Source organism: Schistocerca cancellata, chromosome 7 (genome assembly GCF_023864275.1).
Source record: "Schistocerca cancellata isolate TAMUIC-IGC-003103 chromosome 7, iqSchCanc2.1, whole genome shotgun sequence".
NCBI classification, from domain to species: domain Eukaryota; kingdom Metazoa; phylum Arthropoda; class Insecta; order Orthoptera; family Acrididae; genus Schistocerca; species Schistocerca cancellata.
Window position 1 is genome coordinate 293,358,477 of NC_064632.1, and position 23,125 is coordinate 293,381,601.

The window sequence follows — 23,125 nt, forward strand, 5'->3', positions numbered from 1 at the left end:
AAATATTATATTTTAATTACATCTCTATTTCAGAATTAGTTTTCATCTTTTTAAAGTTGCTAATGAATGAAGTGCTAATGCTAAGTATTTCTATTTAATGTGCCACACAGTATAACAAAAATCTTGTTACAATTTTGTGTTCAGAACCTTGAAAATTGTTTTTATGTCTGAATTTGATTTCATTGGGTGTTCAATTTGATTCCATGAGAAATGGAGTTAGAAAAATTTTCCACACCCATGTTTCAGGCACTCTGCTACAATTATGCTATGGGTAAAATGACTATTGGCCACTCCTTGCTCAAAGAAAGCTCCCACCTTGACTCTGCATCATTGTAGTGGTGGTGGAGCTTACTTAAATTTTCATTACACTACCTTTAGTACTAGACCTTAGTTCATAATGCAGTGGATGCTTGTACAGTAATATTAAGCCATGAAGCCTGTAAAACTGGATGTAGAGACAGTTATATATTTCCAGAAAGTGCATGTAATGGACAAAAAGAAGATACAGTTGCTTGGTGCAGCTTCACTGTTATTGGCCAGCAAGTATGAAGAAATATACCCACCTGAGATAAGCAGTTTTGTGTATATTTGCAGTAATTTGTATACAAAAAATGAAATACTGCAAATGGAAATGCAGATCATGAGGACCATCAGTTTCTTTGTTGGTTATCCATTGAGTGTTCACTTCCTTCGTCGGTACAGCAAGGCATCTTCTGTAAGTACAGTTACTTTGATGGTATGAATTTCATGACATTGAAAATCCAGATCAGTGCTGTGCTTTATTCTTACTTTTTCCAAGTCTTTACCGTAATATATTTCCCAAACCAATGAGAATTGAAACTGCAGAATGATTTTTTTTTAATTCTCTTTGTGGTTGCTTGTGTAATAAACCTTTTGAGGAAAGCAAATTTCAGTGGTTTTTAGTATCATTAAGAAAATGATTTGTCTGAAGTACTATTTGAAAGATCTATAAAATGTATTACAGATAAAATTTAGTGGACTTTTGAATCTAAATGATATGATAAAACACAAGGTTATTCTCACTCTTTCCTGTTTAAAGTTAGGGTTAAAATGCCTGTGGACCTTTCCCAACATTGCCGATGCAAGATAGTACCTGCTGTTTGTTAAAATGGAAATAAATTTTGTTTTATGGGCACAAAAGGCTGAGAAATTCACATAAATTATTTTATGTGTAATTTAAGATACTTGTTTTTAATTATAATCTGAGTCAGACAATAAGTGCTTGTTGACAGTATTGCCTAAAAAAGTAAGTCTGTTTCAGTCAAATGAAAATTAGGGTTATCTTATACATGTGATTAGAGGCTGGAGAAATGATTAGTATGTGTGTGTTTCAAGGGAACCATCTCAATCACCTTAATTCATTTGGGACAGTCTTCATCTGGCTATTTGAGCAGATGTTCCTGTGCATCTCCTATTGAATGGGTCCAGATTGTAATATATTGCTATAGGAAGTGGTGGACAGGAGCAGCAGGGGGTTCAGTCCTCTTGAGCTTTGCAGTTAGTATAGAATAGTTACAAAAAAGAGCTGGTGCAAGCTACCAAGGTTCCTTTCATTTAAATTTTGAAAGTTACTTATAGTGTTAAATTCAGTGTCCTTAATTTATCTAAAATTTGAGTATATTATGAGATAGATAGTTTACGAGGCACAAAATAATGATATTGGTGATAGAATAGAAAAACATGAAAATTAATTAACAGTAACATTCTTAGCTTTGGAGGGAGGGGGGGGGGGGTGCAGACCACAACCCGGATTGTAAGGTACTGGATGTTAAGGAGACGAAAGTAAATTGGAGGAAAGAGGTCAAGAAAATTTCCCTGACACTCCCCCCCCCCCCCCCCCCCCTCCCGCTCCTTTTTCCCCTAACCATTTTCCATTTTTCTCATCTATGTGAGGAACCTGTAGATCTGAAAACCAATAGTACTGTTACTTGCTTTTTCACATTTCTATTGGAGAGAATTAGGCACTCTCTCCCCTCAAACGTAAACACTAAGCACTGGCCAGTGCTGGACGCAATAAATTTTAGAATATATATCTTTTTGAATAAAAAAAAGAGAATATTTCATTTGTGAAAGCTGTCAACTAAAGAGCAGAGACTAACATTGATATGTCCTTGAATTTTATAGAATATTAGTGAAAGGGCTTGTTAATTCATGAATTTTAATGCTGGAGTTGACAGTCGTGTTTGCACGAAATGCGCTTTCTAGTGTGCGTGTTCAGCTATATGTGAGCGTCTTTTAATTGTGCCTGTCTGCAACTTGACGTTTCTTGTTTATGGTATGTAGCAATCTATCTTTTCCTACATTAAGTTTTATTACTGGCTACACATGCAGTTGAAATTTGTGTACATTCAGCTTAATTACAGAATTCCTTGAGATTTTTAATTTTTCTTAACTTTCTCTATGCTGTTATCAGATATTTAGTTACTTCACATTCTGCCACCTTTAGGCTCTCCTTACTGTACCATTCACATATGGAATGCAGGAAGATTGAGTTCCTAAATTACTGTGTGTGCACTGTAATTACAACAATCTTATCTCTGCAGTTCCCAAGGGATCAGTATGTAGGGAGTTGGCTATTCAAGGTATATCACTTAGTACAGGTTCTTGAAACTGTAAGTTGCATGGCACTAGGCATCTATCTTAAAGTGTATTCCGTGTGTTTATACATCTATTAGTAGACAACTGGTACTTCTGCTCATTGTCCTTACTTCCTCAGCAGTTGTTTCCCATGTATTCACGTGGATTTGTAACTTTCAGCCGGACGAGGTAACATACACTTTAGCAAAGTACTTCCAAGAAATGTGTTTACTGGATTATGAGCTGTGTCACTTTGCTCCATCATGTCTTGCAGCTGCGGCTCTATATCTTGCACTCTGGTAAGAAATAAAGTATTTTGGGAATACCAGTTAAGATGTTTTAATGCTTGTTTCTCCCTCCATACATGAACTTTGAGACAAGAAATATCTAAATGCTTATGGATGGGTGGGTTGTTTTTTATAGTTCAGCTCAGACAATTGTAGTTCGTTAAATTACACTTATTGCCACTTAAAATTTCTTTTCCAAACACTAAATTTGTGTAGTGTCCCCCTTTATCAGCTGTTTCATTTTAGTGCCATAAAGTTCTTCTTTGTTAAATTTAGCAATTTGTGTGTGAACATAAATTGAGTACTGGGGTAAAGCCCATACCATATAGGTTGATTTAGCCATTGGTCTTTTAAAATGATAAAATTTTGCCCTTTTTTAATGTCCAAAAAATTGTAAGTATTTTAATTGTATGTTTACTACAAACATTTGTAAATTTAACTTGTGCACTAGTATTATATCTAAGCCTGTGTGCCTTTAGTCTTCTCCTAATTTTTGTGCATAGTTAATGAATCTATGCAACAGGAAGGCATTACTGTGCATGTGGCAGTGTTTATCATGTAATGATGCAGAACATGATATTTGTGTAGACTGTTTGCATAATCAAGACTTTACTGCAATTATTAATTTATTATTGGTCACATTGCTGATTTTGATGTGTACACCATTATCAGAAGTGTGACACATTGAAATAACAATCATTACAAAGTAGATAAATTAAAATTCTGTGTCAAAAAAGTAAGTTAACATTAATAAACATAGAAACTTGCTTAGACTTCAAGAAAGGAGGACTGTAAGGAAACCAGATTGTGTGATGTAATCCCATGAAGATGGAGACATGAAATGGAATGTCCAGACTGTGTGAAACGTAAGTAGGTGACTTATAGTGGTGCAAGACCCAAAAGTGTGGCACCCATCAGATGATAGTGATACTTAAGAAACATGTTACATGTAAAACAATTCAGAAATACATAAAAACATGCTTTTATTTGTAAATTAGAGGTGTGGACTTCAGCCAAAAATGAAGAATGAAAGCAAGCCTTTAATATAACTGTAATTCTCACATAAGATGTGTTTTGATAAACTTGTTGCACCAAACAATATTCTAAATGAGACTACATGTTCTTCATTAGTTGAAATATTACTGTTTTCATTATAATTCCAATGCCTTGCCACTTTTTCCCCGTCATAAAAGTGAGAACTTGCTAGTGGGGGGGCCCAAAAACAATGCATTGTTAAAAAAAAAAAAGCATGTTTGATGGAACATTTTTGCTCCTTCAAAATAGTGACCATCAGACATAATATACGTCTTCTAATGTTTTTTCCATTGGTGGAAACAGTAGTTGATCTTGTCTGAAGTTAAGCTGTTTAGTGCCTCTAGCAATTTTTTCTCCCCTCACTTCTTTTACTTCTTGAAAACGTTTATTTCCTCTCTTAGGCATTAGTCACAGGCGGCCAGTATGATTAGCACAGTGATTCGGGAACTATTGTCGTTCAGTTTTTTGCCTAAAACTGCAAGACACTCAGTGCTGTGTGAGCAGCAAGGATATTGTCAAGGTGAAAAAGCCAATCTCCTGATTGACACAATGACAGGCAGTTTTTTCCTCTCACTGCTTCATTTAATCATTTTGTCACTGCATGGCAGTAATGTTGGTAAACTGTGGTACCCTTGTCAACAAATTCAGTGGATGATCCCCTTGCTGTCAAAAAACAAACCAACATTGTCTTCACATGGGATTTTACTTGCCTTGCTTTCTTTGGCCTTGGTGATGGAGTCTTCCACTCACTGGGTTGTTGCTTTGTTTCTGGGTCATATCCATAACAGCATGATTTGTCAACTGTGATGACTTTGGTGTCAAAATCCAGATCGTTTTCTGACTGTTCTTTCAATTTCTGGCACATGTGCAGATGACTGGCTCTTTGGTCATCAAAAAGCACATGTTAAATGCATTTTACTGCAACACATTTCATCTTTACTTAAAATTTGTTGGCATGAACTCCAGGATATTCCAGTGATTTTCACCAGCTCAATTGTTATAAGACGTTCAAACATGATCTCAATACAGGTTTTTTCATTGGTTTTGTCTGTTCTGGATGTGGAGGGATGTTCTGGTTGTGATTACTCTTCAATTGACATTTGACCACTTTTAAAATGAGAAAATTATTTGTAAATCCTTGCCTGTCTTGATGCTTCATCCCCGTATGCTGTCTACAGCATTGACATTTTCTACTGCTGATTTCCCCAACAGGAAGAAGAACATGATATTACCATGTTGGTATTTAATGTCTGCAACTGCAAAAATCGGCAAAAATGGAAGCTGTGCACTTACAGAAGTCAGGTTGACAACAATGTTTCTCCACCATTGCCTCTATGGCAACTGATACAAAATGGTGTCTAATGAAGACATATAACCGGGTAATTCAGAACTAGTGTTCTACCAACTGCCAGAAAAATTTTTACTTTTGGACATCTCCCGCCACCTCCCCCTCCTATGCTAGCCTGAACTTCTGTATTCTATGAAAATTTTTGTTCAATTCACTTTCTCTATAGCACAGTTCTCATTGGGTTTTTCAGACACAATATTGAATTCCATTGCTAATTTAATCATTCATTTTTGTTTTTGTAGGCCAACCCTATACTAACATTCTTTCATTAGTGACACATTTTAACTAACCAAAAGTGTTCTTTCAATATATAATGCAAACTAACTTACATACAAAGTTGTTTGCTTTATGATTGCTGCTGTTTTGGTTTTCAATTTTCATTTACTGTTGCTGTTCACCCATTTTCATATTTTGATTGCTGTTATCTTTGTCAGTTATTTGTTCAATGATCCTCTGTATATGCAAGTCCAGATTTTCGAGTTTGACTCTGTCATTGATCTCCCTTATGTAAGACCATGGTGATGCATATCTTTGGACTTTGCTGCTGTTACAATCTCAAGTACACTGGAAGTTAAATGCTTCCACATATAGAGAACTATCAAGAATAAATATGAAGAGTCCTTCAGTAAAACTTCTGTATATTGTTCCATAAAATGCAAACACATCTTCTATTGACAACTGTAAGACATAGGGAGCATTACCTAAAACTTTATTTGTTACAGTGCAAAGCTTTACAAGAAAATGAATACTTTGAAAAAATCATCTTTTGTTTGCTTTTTTCCTATTGTCATCTATGGTGATTGCACCAGGATCGATGCACTTCTTCAACCTGGGGCAAAGCTCCATGGAGCCTGCATCAACATCCCCGTAGATTCTGCCACTTGAGTAATTAATGCAATCATCATCCCATCTCAGACATCTGACATGTTATCTATCTAGATTCCATATTAAATTTTCTTTTTATAGACTGCAAGCATCGTTGGTCAGCAAGGTAGACACAGGGTTTCACATCACTTTCGAAGTGATATGTAACATCACTTTTGCTACCTCATTCAGTATCTTCAAAGTGCAGCTGTGTCCTCTGCTTTTGACCATGCTGTTATTTCCATCCTTAAGAATACCTATTGTTTAGTCTTTTGACAAAAAAGGAAAAAGGCCTACTCCTGAACAGAAGTTACGTTGAACTGTTTTTAAGTAAACACTTGGTAACTGTAAGATTGCTTTATTGGTGTCTTTAAAGCATTAGAGATTCCTCCTAAGTTAAATATATCCAAAAGTATGATCCATGTATTGTGAAAAACTGGAACTGTTAATTATCACTGGTGAGCAAAGATGACTAAATTATCATGGCTGCCACATCAGTGAAAATAAATAGCACAACATTGTGTGAATATGTAATGGTAATGTACTTCATGTGTTACTTTATTTATAAATAAGTAAGTATTTGTATATACCAAACAATAAATATTCATTGAATATTCCTTATATCAAAGATAGTGTAAAAGTGTTATCATAATCTATTATTTTGCACGTTTCAGGCTGAGGAGAAAAAATGAACATGTCTGGTCTGAAACACTCATCTATTATTCGCAGTACAAACTGAAAGACATAGCATATATTTCAAAAAAAATTGCATTTGCGGTCATAAGCATTGAAAGTTTAAAATATCAGGTATGCTAAAGGTGTTAAAGTTTAATTTGCTTTTTAAAGTGTTGGCTTAGTGACATTTAGCTATTTGAACTCTGGTAAGGAAAATAATATTATGTGATTACCAGAGAGATCACTTAACCAGAAAGACACTGCTAAATTTAAAGGATAGTTGAGTTTTTATTTTTTTCATTTTTGGGGTAGGGAGTAAGGAGGCATTTTGGCATTGGGTTCAGGAGCAGTACAAATGTACAAAGGTTGGGAAGGCTAATAACTTCTCCAGTATGACTTTGCACATCTTCTGACTTGGATGCATATACTGATCGTTGAGAATGGAGTCATAAGCCCATTGTATCCTCTCCTGATACATTTTGGCCTACAGATATTGTAACTGATCCTTGATATCCTGGATACAGGCACTGGGACATACTAACATCAGAGCTGCCCCCTCCCCCCTCCCACAAACACACCCAAATATTCTATTGGGATGGCATCATTATACTGTCACACAAGAGGATGCAGGACGTCTGTTGTGTTCTGTTGTCTTGTCAGTTACTTCAGTCACTACAAGATATGACCTGAAAGCTATGACCTGAAGCGATACTTAATGGCTTCCCATATCGTGACACCAAGAGATAAATCACTTTGACTCTGCAGAACATTGGGAGACTGGGTGGAACCTCTCCCACAGGTTTCTGCCATTCTCACTGACTATGGCCATCTAGGGTAGTGCAGAGCTGCAATTCATAACTAAACACAACACCATTTATCAGCAGTCCATGCTCGCTGGTCACGGCACCACTCCAACTGCAGCTGTTATTGTTGTGGTGTTAATGGCAGCCTATGCACAGTATGGTAATTTCCTATTCCATCTGCTGCTAGTCTCCAACCGGTGGTGTGGGATGACAGTGTTGTTCTCAGATGGCAGGTGCATATTTGAAGGGGTTATGATGTGCTCAATGCACAATACAGTGATGCTTCCCAGTTGTTCTTCAACATGGTTGACGAGATCTTGAATAAGAGTATGCCTGCTCTCGTGTACCATTGTAGTCCACCATTGAGCCACTGTTGCAACCAAAAGTTGCAGTTTGCATGAAAAAGGTATGAGACAAAGTGGCCATTTGGATGCACTTCAATACCTCCTCTTATGTCCTGACCACACTTTTATTTCCAAGAACACCTTATGCATTTCGACATTCCATCATTTTCAAAGGCAGTGTTATTTTAGTCATATAAAACTTTTCATTAGGTACATTGTATCACACCAACATTCTCAATTGTGAGACAAGTGCACTTGCCTCGCATCTGAGAATGTTGATGTGGTACATTGTATCCAGTGAACAATTTTACATGATTGACATAAACTGCTTTTGAAAATGACAGAATGCTGAAAAACATAATGTGTTTTTGGAAATAAGTGTGTTTAAGATATAATAGAAGTTACTAAAATACATCTAAAAATTGCACGATTTGACCAGTCGACCAATTGAGATCCACAATGAGGCCCCTTCCAAACACTCACACACAAGTACAAAGCATCTGTGTTCTTCAGTGATAACTGAACATCTGGTGCTGTTCTCTCCTTATTTGTCACAAGAGAACTGGTAACAATGGTAATACACACAGTGGCTGTTCTGCCTGTCACAGAGAATTCTCTCTAATCATTTACACACCTGCCAAAGGTGTGTACGTGAACAAAGTTACATTTACACCTGGCAATGTCTTCTGGGTACATCACTTTTGTCAGGAGATGAACTGAAATATTGAGATGTAAAGAATTATATCAGTAGTGAAAGTGGATGTTGTCACACTACTGCATCACTCATAAGCTCTATGAATTGCTTTGAGGCATTCTGAGGCTGCTGTAAGGTGATCAAAAGCCATTTGAGGTTTACTAAGAACTGTACTGTTATACATGGTAGATCAGAAGACTGTATTGTGACTCAGAAAAGCTAGTGAGCTTTCATGAGAACTGTGTGTAAGCCTTGTCTTTTTGGTGGACCATTAATACACCCATCTCTCTCCTGACTTTCAGGCATTATATGAGAAGTACTCGAGCAGCATGTTCCTGAAAGTAAGCAGTCTTCCTGAAGTAACACCAGTATACTTGAAGAGGATAATAAAACTTCTGTGATAGTGTTAAACACATGGTGTAATTTTTGTGACTGATCTTGTATGTAGTAAGATACTGAACATTTTATATAGTTGACTTCGAAATAATACAGTTAATTTGTCAATTTTGTACTGATTGTAAATGTAGCCTAGCTACAAACATTGCCAACTCAATTTCATAAAATTTTTCAGGAGAGGCAAAAAAATTGTTTTGTTTTGCACATCTACTACCTGCCTTTCGAGTTGATTATTACTGTACAGTTTCTTAGCAATTAGAATTGTGTTTACATCAACATTTTCATATGATCTTACATAGCTAAGTAGGAAATGACTGTTGAAATATGATGTTGGCCATGTTTGTAACTAAGGAATGGAGTTTGCAGTGTATGTAACGAACTTTAACTGAACTCCGCAAATTGCACTATTCTAACATCGTAAAATCCTCAGTATTGTTAAAATTTATTATAGGGACGTTCGACAAAAACTCAAAACTTCCAGTTTTATTGAAGAACATGAAATTGTTTTATTAATGATATAAATGTAAGAAAGTGGTTCTGTTAGCCTATACATTCCACAATAGTGTTCAGTTCCTGAAAGTATAAAATCACTTCCACATCATCATAATCGGCCTCACTATTCTGAATGAGGCAGTCACAGAGATCAGCTTCTGCGGGTACCTCTTGTTTGGTGTCATTTTAATCAATGGTCTTCTGAAACCATTTCATTTCCTCACGTTAGTTCCATTGCTCCCTGTAATCTTTTAGAAGCAACTTTCTGATATCTTGTACCTTCAAGGTATTTACTCTGATGCCAGAAACTGGTTCTATAGGATTTATGTCTTTCACCCATTTACCTTTCTTCATAACTAACGAAAGCTGCGGAATCTCGAAATTATAGTTGAGTTCTCCACTAACGGTGACCGAGTTTGACTTCCTAGTCTGCACAAATCTCTTAGTTTGTGAAATTTTAAAGTGAAGTGCTCCTGGATCTTTCACATGTTTTAGCTTCAGCTTTCAAATCATCATGATTCGAGTGACTATTCAAGAGCTCTACAATTCCATGTTTCCTAAAAACTTCATGGTACTTTTCTAGTTGAAGAATTTTCTCCTTTTTCTTTAAATCTCTTTCATTTGTTCCAATCACACTCACTCAGGACGAGTGAATGACCAGTGACAGGGAAAAAGACTTTCATCTTCTGAATGTTCAGCAGAGTACAGGATAACCGGGAAAGGCACATTGCCAAAATTGTAGTGTTCCTATTTTGTCCAGGGCAGCCATCCGCCCAAGACTTACACTGAAAGTATCTGAATCTGCTTTACGCTGTAGTTCATGTAACACTGTGGAAGCCACTTTATTAGATGACTTTTCATTTCATGTTCTCCCCCAGGAGTATAAAGCAACATTCTCTTTACGTAACACTAATTTCCCAGTAAAATGTCCAGAAACCGTCAAATTGTACGAATACAACTGTCTGGAATAGTATGCAGTTTGGTCAGGCAGCTTTGGTGTCGGTAGATTCTTCTGCACGTAGAATGATACAATGTACACACTAAGGGTTTCCTCTTTTAGAAGTTTGTAAAATCCTTTAGCTTGCAGTGTGTACAATGTGAAATCTGTCCGTAGTTTCTTTAATACTTGCTCATCATTCTCATGCTTTATTTTCTCAGTTAGTTGCAGGGAAGCAGAACAAACATCTGTGGGTGGGGCTTTTAAACTGATATTAAAATTGGTGACAAAAACTTTCCGGAACAATGATTGTGTAAATTTTAGATAATCAGAAACAGATTTCTGGTACATTTCCCACATTTTAGCTATACTTAGATTAGTGTCCAAATAAATATGAGCACTTCTTGACCTACAGTAATGTGATTCACTTCTTTTAAACTGTTTAATAGAAGTTTTTAAAGACGTAATCCTGGTGCTGTAAACAGCAGTCTTTCTATAACCACCATGGGTTTCAATGGGTATAAGACATCCTTCTTTCTTCAAACGTTTGAAAACACCTTCAACTCAATGTTTTGTAATGCCAAGCACTCCTAAAAATGTACTTCTGCAACCATGTATTATATTTCCTGCCATGTTCTCAATGGAATATTCAAATGTGTAGCCCTTCTCACTCCAGTCTCCACCACTTGGTCAGTCTCTAACTGGAGAATTTGATGAGCAGTGTTTCATTATGAAAGCGTGCTGACTCTGTTTTGTTGGGCTCCATGAAATTGCTTGATGCACACCATTTTCAGGAGATTGAAGTTCTTCTATCCTCTATGGCCACAGCTTGGAAATACTGGTAATTTATTAGGTATATACATATAGCACAACAATGACATTAGACACTAAAAAAAAAACTTTTGTTACTAGGCCGCTATAACAGTTGCTTCTGAAGAAAATTAGTTTTTATTTACTAAACTCACTTTCTTCTCTTTTTCACATTTCCATTCCTCTCGTCTAATGACTTTGTTCTGCTTTCACCAGGTGGCGTTTCTTCTATACTTTTCTGCATGTTACAGAGTGATGTCAACAACAGCCACTGTCAACTCCCAGTCCCCATGAACACCCACGCCAGTCACGTGACCAAATCGAATGTTATGGAACTAGTTCTGGAATGGCTCCATGATAAATACGGTAGTTCCATTTTCAGCAGACCAAACCTAAATATCACATCAACTTCTCTGACTGAGAGGGATGACATAGATTCTTTCAGTATGTATGCCACACTTCTGTGCTACTTCTATATACAAGCCTCCCAGTGTCGACTTCACGTTTGAAGCACCTAACAACTTTAACTACCAGGATGTAAACTTCACCCTTGGTGATTATAACTGCCAAAGCACATCATGGGGATACCCAAATTCAGATAGCAATCGTGAAAAACTAGAGACCTGGGCAGAGAGTCGTAATCTTCAGCTAATTCATGATCCGAAGCTGCCGGCATCCTTCGACAGTGGTCGGTGGAGGAGAGGCTAAAAGCCTGATAATATATTTGTGTCATCAAAAGTTGCTGGTAGCTGTGTCAAGATGATGGGTAAGCCCATCCCATCCATGCAACATAGACCTGTAATTTGCAAAGTGAATGCCATGGTAATGCCAGAGGAGGTGCTATTCATATGAAGATTTGTCAGAAGGCCGACTGGGAAAGATTCACCAACGCTCGACACAGAAATTGCCAATATTCCATTGCAACCTGAGATGTATGATGCGTTTGTCAAATGCATCCTGACAGTTTCAAGGAGGACCATCCCAATAGGCTGTACAACAATTTACTTACCAGGACTGACTGATGACAGCAAACAGCTAATGAACCGCTACAGAGACCTTTTCGAGGTAGACCCATTTCTTGATGACTCTATCAAAGTTGGTGAGAAATTGCTGCAAACTATCTCAGGAAATCACAAAGCTAAGTGGACCTCATTGGTAGAGAACCTTGACATGAAATTAAATAGTAGGTGGCCTTTGAATCTCCTGAAAAACCTGAGTGGTGACCCAACGTAATCTATAAAAGTCACAACAGTAACAGCACACCAGACTGCAACACAGTTACTAATGAATGGGAAGACTAAAGGTCGGAGTACATGGGGGCAACTGGAACGAACCCCCGGATACCAGAACCATAACCTCAGAGAACCATTCACGTTAGATGAACTAGACTCTGGCATCTCCACCTTGAAATTGAACATAGCTGCTGGCATTGATGACAACAAAGTAGAACAGATCAAGAAGTTCAGCTGAACCACTCTTTAGTGGCTTCTTAGAATGTTTAATGAATGTGTATCAAGGTTATATATTCCCAAGCTCTGGAGGAAAGTTCGTGTGGTTGCACTACTTCAGCCTGGTAAGGAACCAAACGACCCTAAAAACTTTCGCCCAGTATCATTGTTATGCCACTGTTTCAAGGTCTTAGAGCATCTTATCCTTAACCGAATTAGAGGCATCCTCGAAGAAAAGTTCATCCCACAACAAGCGGGCTTTCAACCTGGAAAATTGTGCTGCAGTCAGACACTGAACCTCACTCAACACATTGAAGATGATTTTGAACAGGGTAAGATAACAGGAGTTGCCCTTGTTGACCTAACAGCTGCATGCGACACTATCGACCACAGGAAGTTGCTGAGGAAAATTCACCAACTCGCCAAGGATTACCAACTAACATTCCTTATTGGTACTCTCCAGCAGAACAGAAGATTCATAGTTTCTCTCCATGGTAAGAAGAGCAGATGCCGCATACAAAAGAATGGCTTACCTCAAGGCAGTGTGCTCGCCCCTGTGCTCTTCAATGTTTACGCTAATGACCAGCACATAATGGAAAATTCCAGGTTTTTCATCTATGCTGATGATGCTGCAGTGGCTGCTCGAGGAAAGATGTTTGAAGAAGTAAAGGAAAAGTTGACTTCTGCGCTAGATACTCTTGGTGCCTACTACAAATCCAATCATCTAAAGCCAGATCCCAACAACACTCAGCTGTGCTCATTTCACTTGAAGAATAGAGAAATTTGGCAGGAACTGGAAGTTACATGGCAAGGCAAATGACTGGAGCATTGTTCAACACCAGTATGTCTGGGTGTTACCCTTGACCGAACTCTGCCCTTCAAGAAACATTCCCATAACACCAGACTGAAAGTTAGTTCACGGAATAACATCTTGAGGAAGCTCACATCCATTGCCTGGGGAGCAAGTCCTTCCTTCCTTCCTTCCTTCCTGAGAATTTCGGCTCTTGCTTTGTGTATATCCACTTCACAGTACCGTATTTACTCGAATCTAAGCCGCACTCGAATCTAAGCCGCACCTGAAAAATGAGACTCGAAATAAAGGAAAAAAAGATTTCCCGAATCTAAGCCGCACCTGAAATTTGAGACTCGAAATTCAATGGGAGAGAAAAGTTTTAGGCCGCACTTCCAAATCGAAACAAAGTTGGTCCATTGTAATATGAGACACAATTTAGGTCGAATGAATGACGATACAGCTACAGTAGTTTGGTTCGAGTCGTACGCTTAGCAGTGAAGCTTTACCAGGTAGCCATTGCTATGCGCCAGGCGCTCCGTCCGTATTTATACGGGTACCCTTCCTTTTTCACGTGCTTCGTCTGGTTTGAATCGATTGCTTATTTTGCTTTGATCTGATAAGTGCCGTTTTCTCTGTTATAGGTGTTTACATCACTCTAAGTTGAAAATGCATCACTGTACTGTGTCATGCATTGTTTGTCGCATTCTGATAGTGCGTGTTTATGGCCTGTCGCCGCTTGCGGCATGGCTTGCTTTTGTGCGCGCTAGCGCCGCTTACAACTAAAAAGAGGCGAATCGTCTCATTAGCGAAGCAATGTCAAGAGACTGCTATTTGTTGTTACTTACACTGCTGCTTTCTTTGAGAATGATCAACAAGAACCAAATAATAGGCTGCATATGATAGAACACGTTCTGAACGAGAATTAGGCGAAAATTTTTCTCCGTTTGAAAATCTTTGCGGCCGCTTCTTTAGTACATCAAATTCTGCACAGAAGTTAGTCATCTTAGATTTAAAAATCTAGTCAGTTGCCGTGCTTCATTTCTGACTGTATCACTATTAGGCATAAGAATAATACGAATATCAACATGACACGATAAGTATATTCTTCCGCGTTTGCTGTTGTCTCACTCTAGTTTCGTAGTTTATTAGGCAGACAGGATTTAAATGAGATAGCAACAAACACGGAAGAATACATGGCAAAATGTTTATATTCGTATTATTCTTATGGTGAATGGTGAAGAGAATACTGCTTGTGATTCACATTTCATCAGGTTACTATTAGCAACCATCTCTTCTCACAGTTAGGAAAAAATTCAGAACGTAGAGTTGGCCATATTGAAAAACATCCCAGTCTTGCCAGTCGGATTTTCGTAGTACATTGAAATTCTGCTACATTCGAAGATGAACAATACGGAATTTGTATTTACTTCGTTGGATAATGTATGAAAATGCAGTGGTCTAAACTCGGGGCGGAGAAAAAAAAGCTCGTCTTCCACCTTTTTTTTTTAATTTATTTACTGACGCAGAGGTTTTGGCGCCAGTATTTATCTTTGTGCTTACAGAGCATGCCTGTGTAGCGCTACATATATTCGACGGCAGAAGTTAGTTGTGGCGGCATCTACCAACATTTTTCAGAACTTCCGCTTGCTTTGCACTCGATTCTAAGCCGCAGGCGGTTTTTTGGATTACAAAAACCGGAAAAAAAGTGCGGCTTAGATTTGAGTAAATACGGTATGCTTCACCTGTGTGGAGTGTGTCCACTCACATCGAACAGGTTGATATTGCAATCAATGAGACCATCCGAATCTTGTCAGATATATGAAGCCAACTTAAGTCGATAAATATCTTCTACCCGATTGTTGGAATAGCTCCTCTCGCCCCCCCCCCCCCCCCTCACCCCCCCCGCCCCCCATTAGAAGGACTGTTGCTGCTGATGTAGAGAGGGCTAAGCATACTTGTGATCCACAACATTCACTGTATGATCATCAGGCTGTAGTCCGTCGACTGAAGTTGAGAAAGAGCTTCATCACCAGGACTCAACCACTAGAGGGAACACCAGAGCCTAACCGCATCACCAGGTGGAAGAGCAAGCTACCACCTGATATCCCTGTAAAGGAAGAGCTAGCTCCAGGAAATGACTTGCCCTGCCCTATTTGGAGATCGCTCAATTGTCTTAGGGTGGACGTTCCTCTTTGCAAGACCAACGTGCGAAAATGGGGCATTCTTCCAGCTGATGGAGATACGTCCTGCAAGTTCAGAACAACACAAGACCTGGCCCACCTGTTAATTTGTCATCAACTTGAACAACCCTGCACAACACAGGGCCTGATCAAGGGAAACAACAAGACCATCGGAGTTATTACCTTCTGGAAATGCTGACCGGACACAGAAATGAATGAATGATTATTATTGGGTGGTTGATTTTATTACCAATGTAATTCTTGTTGTAAAGTTTATTACCAATATCACGTTTCATTAGGTCATCACAATCTTAGTCAATTTGATTTTTATTTTCTGTCAGAGTTTGTATTGAAATCACCTAAAAGTACACAATATCCTTTGCTTTTGGATGTAACCTTGACAGAAGGAGTTCCATTATATATAGAAAAGTTTTCATATCACCTGAAGGTGCCCTGTAGACAGCCAGCACTATCATTGTGTAATAAACAGTTATTATTTCAGTTGCACATGCCTCAAATTTTTGTTCCAGACAATATTTCTTAATATCTATATCTTTGTATGCTACACTATCCTTGACATAAATTGCTACTTCACCTTTGTCTTTACTTTCACTACAGTAGTATGTTACTAAACTATAACTTACTATAGATGGCAAGGCACATTTATCAGTAACATTGCACTCATTTAAGGACAAAATTTGAGCATTATTTATACAATCCTTTTCATTAATGTTAATAAGTAGTTTCTGTTTTGCTTAAGAGGCCTCTTGTATTTTAATGAAAGAAAGAGATACCTTCCTTTTGTTTTTTTATTCTATTAGTGCTGTTGTTACCTGACCAAGAATCCACTGGAGTTTGCCTTGAGGAAGGAGACACTTGACACTACCTACTGTTGTCCCTTATTTTTCTTCAAGCTCATACATGAAACATCATTGAGATGTGAAGGAGGCTCAGCATTTCTTCTGCCCAACACCCTTTTATTGGATTGCTTGATGAAGATTTCTTCCCATTTGTTGCATGTCGAATTTCCATTTTATTTTATTTGCATTAGCTTTTTGGGACTTACTTACTTCGGGGATAGTTCTATTATTTTCAAGTAATGTTCAGGAACTTAGTTATTTCAGATTAACCTACTGAAACCTTAGTTACCATTTTTGTGTGCATTAGTAATCAATGGAAGTATAAGATTGGCAGCAATTCTCTGTTCCTCAGTGCAGTGATTAAAGAAATTGCAATTTAAAAAATTGCAAATAAAAAAACCTATGTGGCACTGCCACTTTTGGCCCTGAAGTAAATTCAAGCAAAATTAACCCTCATTAGGTGTCAAACTGTGTCCCACTATCATTTCGAAATTTAGTGTTCACTCGTCACTTCAATACAGAAAATAGTGATGATACTGTGACATGCTTGCATAAATGTTTCCAACCTAAACCCATTACTAAGTACTGTTACGAGAAAGAGCTTGAGCGTTCATGGGCAACCCATACTGCATGACCAAAATATAGTTTTGTTCCAAAATTCTCTGCTGTCAGTCCATTCAAATACATTGATAATTGAGTCACTATTGCTCAATGCAAGCACAAATCAATTCTCTACATAACCAAAACATCACACTATTCTCTTGTTGATAGAAGAGATAGAGAAGATCCAACGGAGAGCAGCGCGCTTCGTTACAGGATCATTTAGTAATCGCGAAAGCGTTACGGAGATGATAGATAAACTCCAGTGGAAGACTCTGCAGGAGAGACGCTCAGTAGCTCGGTACGGGCTTTTGTTAAAGTTTCAAGAACATACCTTCACCGAAGAGTCAATCAGTATATTGCTCCCTCCTACGTATATCTCGCGAAGGGACCATGAGGATACAATCAGAGAGATTAGAGCCCACACAGAAGCATACTGACAATCCTTCTTTCCACGAACAATATGAGACTGGAATAGAAGGGAGAACAGATAGAGGTCTCAGGGTACCCTCCGCCACACACCGTCGGGTGGCTTGCGGAGTATGGATGTAGATGTAGATGTGTGCAATTCTTCCAAACAAACACAGTGAACACTAGATTCCCACAAGAATGTGCTAACCACATACAGATATATATCAAAAAACTCTATCACCTCAGAATTTGCTACACAAGAACACTAGCCAAAATGTATGGAACAATCCCAATCAATATTTGTCCATAAATCCAATTGCATGTCAACAATAAGTGCCTGGCTTCAGTACAGTCCCCATAGTGAAATATCATCCAACAAATTACTTAAGCCTATTCTTTACACAATTATTTAGCCAAATTTCCATCACTAGAGAGTCAATGTTTGATAATGAGAACCACTAGACAGTAATTCATTGGCAGAAACTTGCAGCACTAAACAAATGAATTATATCAGGCCAGCAGTCACTGACCTGTAAGTACCAAAACTCAGTTACTACTGTAAGTTCCACCACTCTATTACAACTATCTGTCCTACAACTTACTATAACTGTCAGTAGACCACTTACACTGAAAACTCCCCAGTGTGAGCTTGACTCTCCGGCATGACTCCTTTGCTATAACTAACCGCAAGCCACATGTTTAACCTTTTTGGAATCACTTAACTGTATAGCAATACCGTTATTTAAGACAGCCTTTGAACCTTCTTCTCGTGATCAGCTTTCACTGTTGTAGCATATTTGCCTCTTGAATCATTAATATATATTGTGGGAACAAGAGACCGACCAGTGTAGTGCATAGTTTATCTTTGGACAAGTAGCTGATTTTGATGTTCATTCTTTTTCATTTTTTATTTAGAGCTGTACTTGGACATTACTCCAAGTAAATAAATCTTTCTTAAGTATATGTGGGTTGGATTTCTGACCTACATAATTGGTGTTTCCGAAAACAAGACTGGTTTAATTTGCAACATTTTTTTTTTATTACATCCGTTAAACTTGGAAGATGCAAATATTTTCTTTACAAACCATTGGGACGAGATCCTGCAGCTGCAACAAGATACTGAAGTTTTAGAAAACAGTTGATGCTGAGAAACGACAGCAAGATGGACACAAGATCACAAACTCCAGTGATAACTACAGCGCCGTGAGCGCACACCTGCACCGAAAATTTTCTGCGTACAGATTTGTTTGTGCCAACTGCACTGCGCTTACAATTGCAGGCACCTCAATTTACGCCTACTCAACCAGACATATGGTGTGCGTTCTTGGAAAGTATTTTCACACATTGGCTCACAGAAGACTGAACAATTTACACTGGTAGTTAACAATTTGAACAAGAGAGTGACAATAGTTTCCAATTTGATTCTACAACCACCCCATCAACAAGCATAGCTCACCCTGAAAACTTCGCTAATCACTCGCTGCAGAGTTGCTGCTACATATCCGGCGGCAACAGCTTCCATCTCCAGTACAGTTCACATTAATAGCGTATGAAGGACAACCATTGGTTAAATACCTACAAGTAGCTGATAGAGCATATGCCACATTGGAATCAACCACACAACAGGAGATGACAAATGTGCATCTCAGTTTTTGGTGGAACCACTGCTGAATTGTGCTGCCGCATCTTGTTGACAATCAGTGGACATCACTGGGGAACTCAGTTATGGACTACCATTGCATGAACTGTCATGCAGTTAAAGAGCTTGGAGTTACGGACAGACGCTAATAAGAGGACGTGGTTGCCTCATTCATCAATCTACAGCCGTCGGACACTACTCAAGGTCACACTACTGCTGATGACGTCTACTGGTACCACAGACGGTTTGGTGCCTGTGCTACAAAGTGCATGAAATCGTGTAAATACCCAACTGGCAAGGGCAGTTCGAATTAGGCACCATGGGCTGCGGCACTCACTGTGACATAAGAAGAGTCAAATTGCAGCAATACCACAGGTGGACACATGGCGAAGGTAACGTCCATGATGGCATGCTTACTACTTTTCCTATGAGTCGTGACACAACTTCGCTTCAGTTGCATGTGATAAGATTTCAGGCTTAAGATTTTTAATAGACACTGGTTCAAAGGTCAGCACCCTTCCAGTCACGGGCACAGTTAAGATGGCAATGCAGGAGCCCTTACAAAGCCATGAACAAATCCAGCATCAAAATGTATGGGCACAAAGATATGATGGACCTTTGTTTTCCTACTCCATACAATTGGAGTTTCGTGGTGGCAGTCATTACGCAACCCATATTAGGTGCTGATCTTCTGTCGCACTTTGCACTGGCTGTAGACTTGGCAAATGCCTGCCTTGTAGGTGGGACACAATGTGACAGGGTAAAGGTAATTCAGACAAGTTCTGTGGGCAATGTAATAGGAGTAATTAATGATGCAAGTAAACAGTCGATCCCTCATACGTTGATGCACCAAGCAGTGTTAAGCATAATACAGTGCATAATGTAGGCATGACACCAGTTTCACAATGTGTCTATAAAATAGCTCCAGAGCAGTTAGCTCAGACCAAGGCAATATTTAAGAATATGCTCCTTGCTGGTGTTATATGAAGGTCAGACAGCCCATGGTCATCCTCTTTACACGTAGTGCACAAAAAGGACAGCATTTGGCACCCCTGTGGAGATTACCATAGGGTGAATGCAAGAACAGCCCCAGATAAGTACCAGATTCCTAATATCCAAGAATTTACCTATTCTCTGTCCACTGCAAAAGTTTTCTCAGTGTTGGATTGCCGGAAAGCTTAGTCGAATCCCAGTGGCACATACTGATCTTGCAAAGACAGCAGTTATTACATCTTTCAGCCTGTTAGTTTTTTATGCCATTTTGCTTTAAAAATGTAGTCCAAACCTGGCAGAGCTTCATGATGAAGTGTTACAAGGATTGCCATTTTGCTTTGCGTATTTAGATGACATATTGATAAAAATTTTTAAGATGGCGGCGACTGAGACGTTTAGTGAATTTGTACATCCAGTTATTTCGAATTTTCAAATGTTATCGGGCATCAATGGCAAGAAGATGATCAACAAAAGTGCTTCGCAAAGTTTAAACTCTAGTGCCACGCAAAAAATCCGCAGTGAAAAATCATCCAGATCAAAATGTAAGTGTGTAACATGAAGTCCATCCTGACAAAGCAAAAGGTCAGGGAATTTATCAAGGATGTCAGCGTAAGAACGGAGGCACTTCACAGGTTTAACACTGTAAAATGCGGCCTGCCGGCGCTGTGCCGCTATCTTTAAATTTGTTGTTGCATCGATGAGCTGGCCATTTGAGATGTCGGCTAGCAGCCCGTAGTGGTCGAGAAAGTCCGTGCCCAGAATCGGCTCATTAATGTCGGCCACAGTAAAAGTCTATAAAAATGTGCAGCGTAGAGCTAGATCTAAATTGCGGGCTGTGTGTGCCGTAAGTTTTAATAGCTGAATTGTTCGCCGCTGTGAGGGAAAGTGCCTCGACCCGCCTGCGTTCTCGTAACAGAACGGGGGAATATCGAAAGGTCCGAACCAGTGTCGACAAGATACCTCACGCCCACACCCCGTTCCACAACAAATAGATAATTCAATATCGCACTGCAGCTGGGTGCACCTAGGCCCGGTCACAGCTGGCGTTTGGGTGTGAGCAAGGGGCGCAGCACCTGGTGCTTCGTTGCCAAAGCGGGCATGCTCTGACGTCTGCAGGGTACTGTTGGAGCGGCTGTTGCTGCGTTGCCGGCTGCGCAAGATGCGCCGCCTGTAGCCAGCTCTGCTGCTGCTGCTGCTGCTGCTGCAATGCGTGCTGCCCTCTTGCTGCGAGTGCCACAACCGGTCAACTTGCGTCGAGAGAGCTGCCACCTGTGTGGCCAAGTTTTGCACTAGCTGGTGCAGGTCGGCTTCCGTTGCGGCTGTGGGAGGCATGTGCCGCCACGGAGGTGGGGAGGCTGTGTCGTAAGCTGCTGCGGCTGCGGTGCTAGGAGCCGTTGTCAGCGCATCATGCACCCGGTCGGCCAAGTTAGCGACAGCGTCCAGCTGCATCTCAGTCTGTGCTGCTATCACTGCCTGCACCTGAGCTGGGAGACTGCGCACCCAGATAGGGCGTAACAGAGAATCCACCATGTCTGACTGTGTGAGGCTCCGCAACTGGCACAGGAACTGTGAGGGCCTCTGGTCATCGCATTCGTCTTGCCACAGCAGTTGGTGCACTCATTTTGCCTCGGACGACGAGATCCGCTGGATCAGCTCCTCCTTGAGTCGTTTGTAGGATGACTGCCTCGGTGGGGCAGTGATTATATCCTGCACTTCGGCCGCACTGTTCTGATCGAGCTGGCTCACTACGTGTCCAAATATTGCCAGGTCGCAGGTTACGTGGTTGCTCATAAAGACCGCCTCCACTTGGCTGAACCACATTACAGGGTCGCGGCGCCAAAAGGGAGGCAGCCTGATCAACACCTGTCCAGTGCTTGTGGGTGCTCCGGCGATTGTAGGAGGCGTCGGTGTGACGGGGATTTGTGCACCAAAATTGTCCTGAGCTGTCTGTGACTGTGCAGCGCCCGTGCGTGCAGCTCACTCTCCAGTCCCTTGTTGCGTGCAAGCAGGTCTTCAAGGGTCTTTTGCAACTCTTCTAATGTCGCCATCTTAGCTTAGAGTTGAGTCCTCGCACAAGGGGAAAGCACACAATAAAAATAACACAACAAAGTAAAACACAATAAAATAACACTGGACTGTTCGGAATGAAACACTCGCACAAACACAATATAAAAAAGTATATTCGAAGAAAAAATCTACATAGCACTGTTCGGGTGTGGGGTGTATGTGCCAGCGTACTCGCGGTTCCATGTCACTCGTACTGAGGAAAGTTCGTCACCATGTGTTTTTTAGCCTTGGATGACGTCAGGGTCACCAGTGAAGTGGGGACGTGTGATATCACCGCTTACGGTCGTTAACGTGTGGTGAACCGGCTTTATTGCCGTGCCCACGCACTATGTTCGAGGGAGGGGCTTGGTGACAGAATGACTACAGCAGTTGTGTCGTGACACATTTATTCTTTGGAAGACTTACACTACTTTACAAATGCAATGCACCACTGACGTTCGTCCTTACAGGCATGTTGCCCTAGCAGTCGGCTCGTTTACAGATCCTGGAGGGTATACGCTCCAGTGATGAGCCGTGACGTGACTGCGTGGACCGAGCGAGACAAAGGCCGCGTCGCCGAATGTCCAGCTCCTGGCGTGAGCGGAAGTGCCGCAATGTCCGCAGAAGGGAGGAAGGCACTGTCAAACGGAAGGGTGCACACTGCGAAATGAGTGACTGCGTTTGACTGCGCGTAAGCGTTTGCGGAGGAGTCGCGTTGACTCGACGCACGTGTTCTGCGACGGCGAAGTCGGTGGAGCGGAGACGTGTGTCGAATTGCGTTGACCAGCTCGCATTGTCCCCTTGCTTTGTTCCATGCGTCCGGTGTGCGACGCACTGTTGCCAAAATTCGTCGTAGCGGTATAGCTGCACTC

General features: G+C 40.2%; 1 protein-coding gene across 3 annotated transcripts in view; it reads left to right on the top strand.

Annotated features, from left to right (window-relative positions):
* LOC126092231 (G2/mitotic-specific cyclin-B-like) overlaps positions 1-10,760 on the top strand; it is a 46,505-nt gene extending 35,745 nt beyond the window's left edge. For all 3 annotated transcript variants that reach the window (XM_049907733.1, XM_049907731.1, XM_049907732.1), the window contains exons 5-8: positions 476-715; positions 2,779-2,897; positions 6,807-6,939; positions 8,951-10,760. In XM_049907733.1, coding sequence (XP_049763690.1) covers positions 476-715; positions 2,779-2,897; positions 6,807-6,939; positions 8,951-9,049 — 591 coding nt within the window. In that variant the 3' untranslated portion in view covers positions 9,050-10,760. The remainder of the gene's footprint in view (positions 1-475; positions 716-2,778; positions 2,898-6,806; positions 6,940-8,950) is intronic.
* The last annotated feature ends 12,365 nt before the right edge of the window (positions 10,761-23,125 follow it).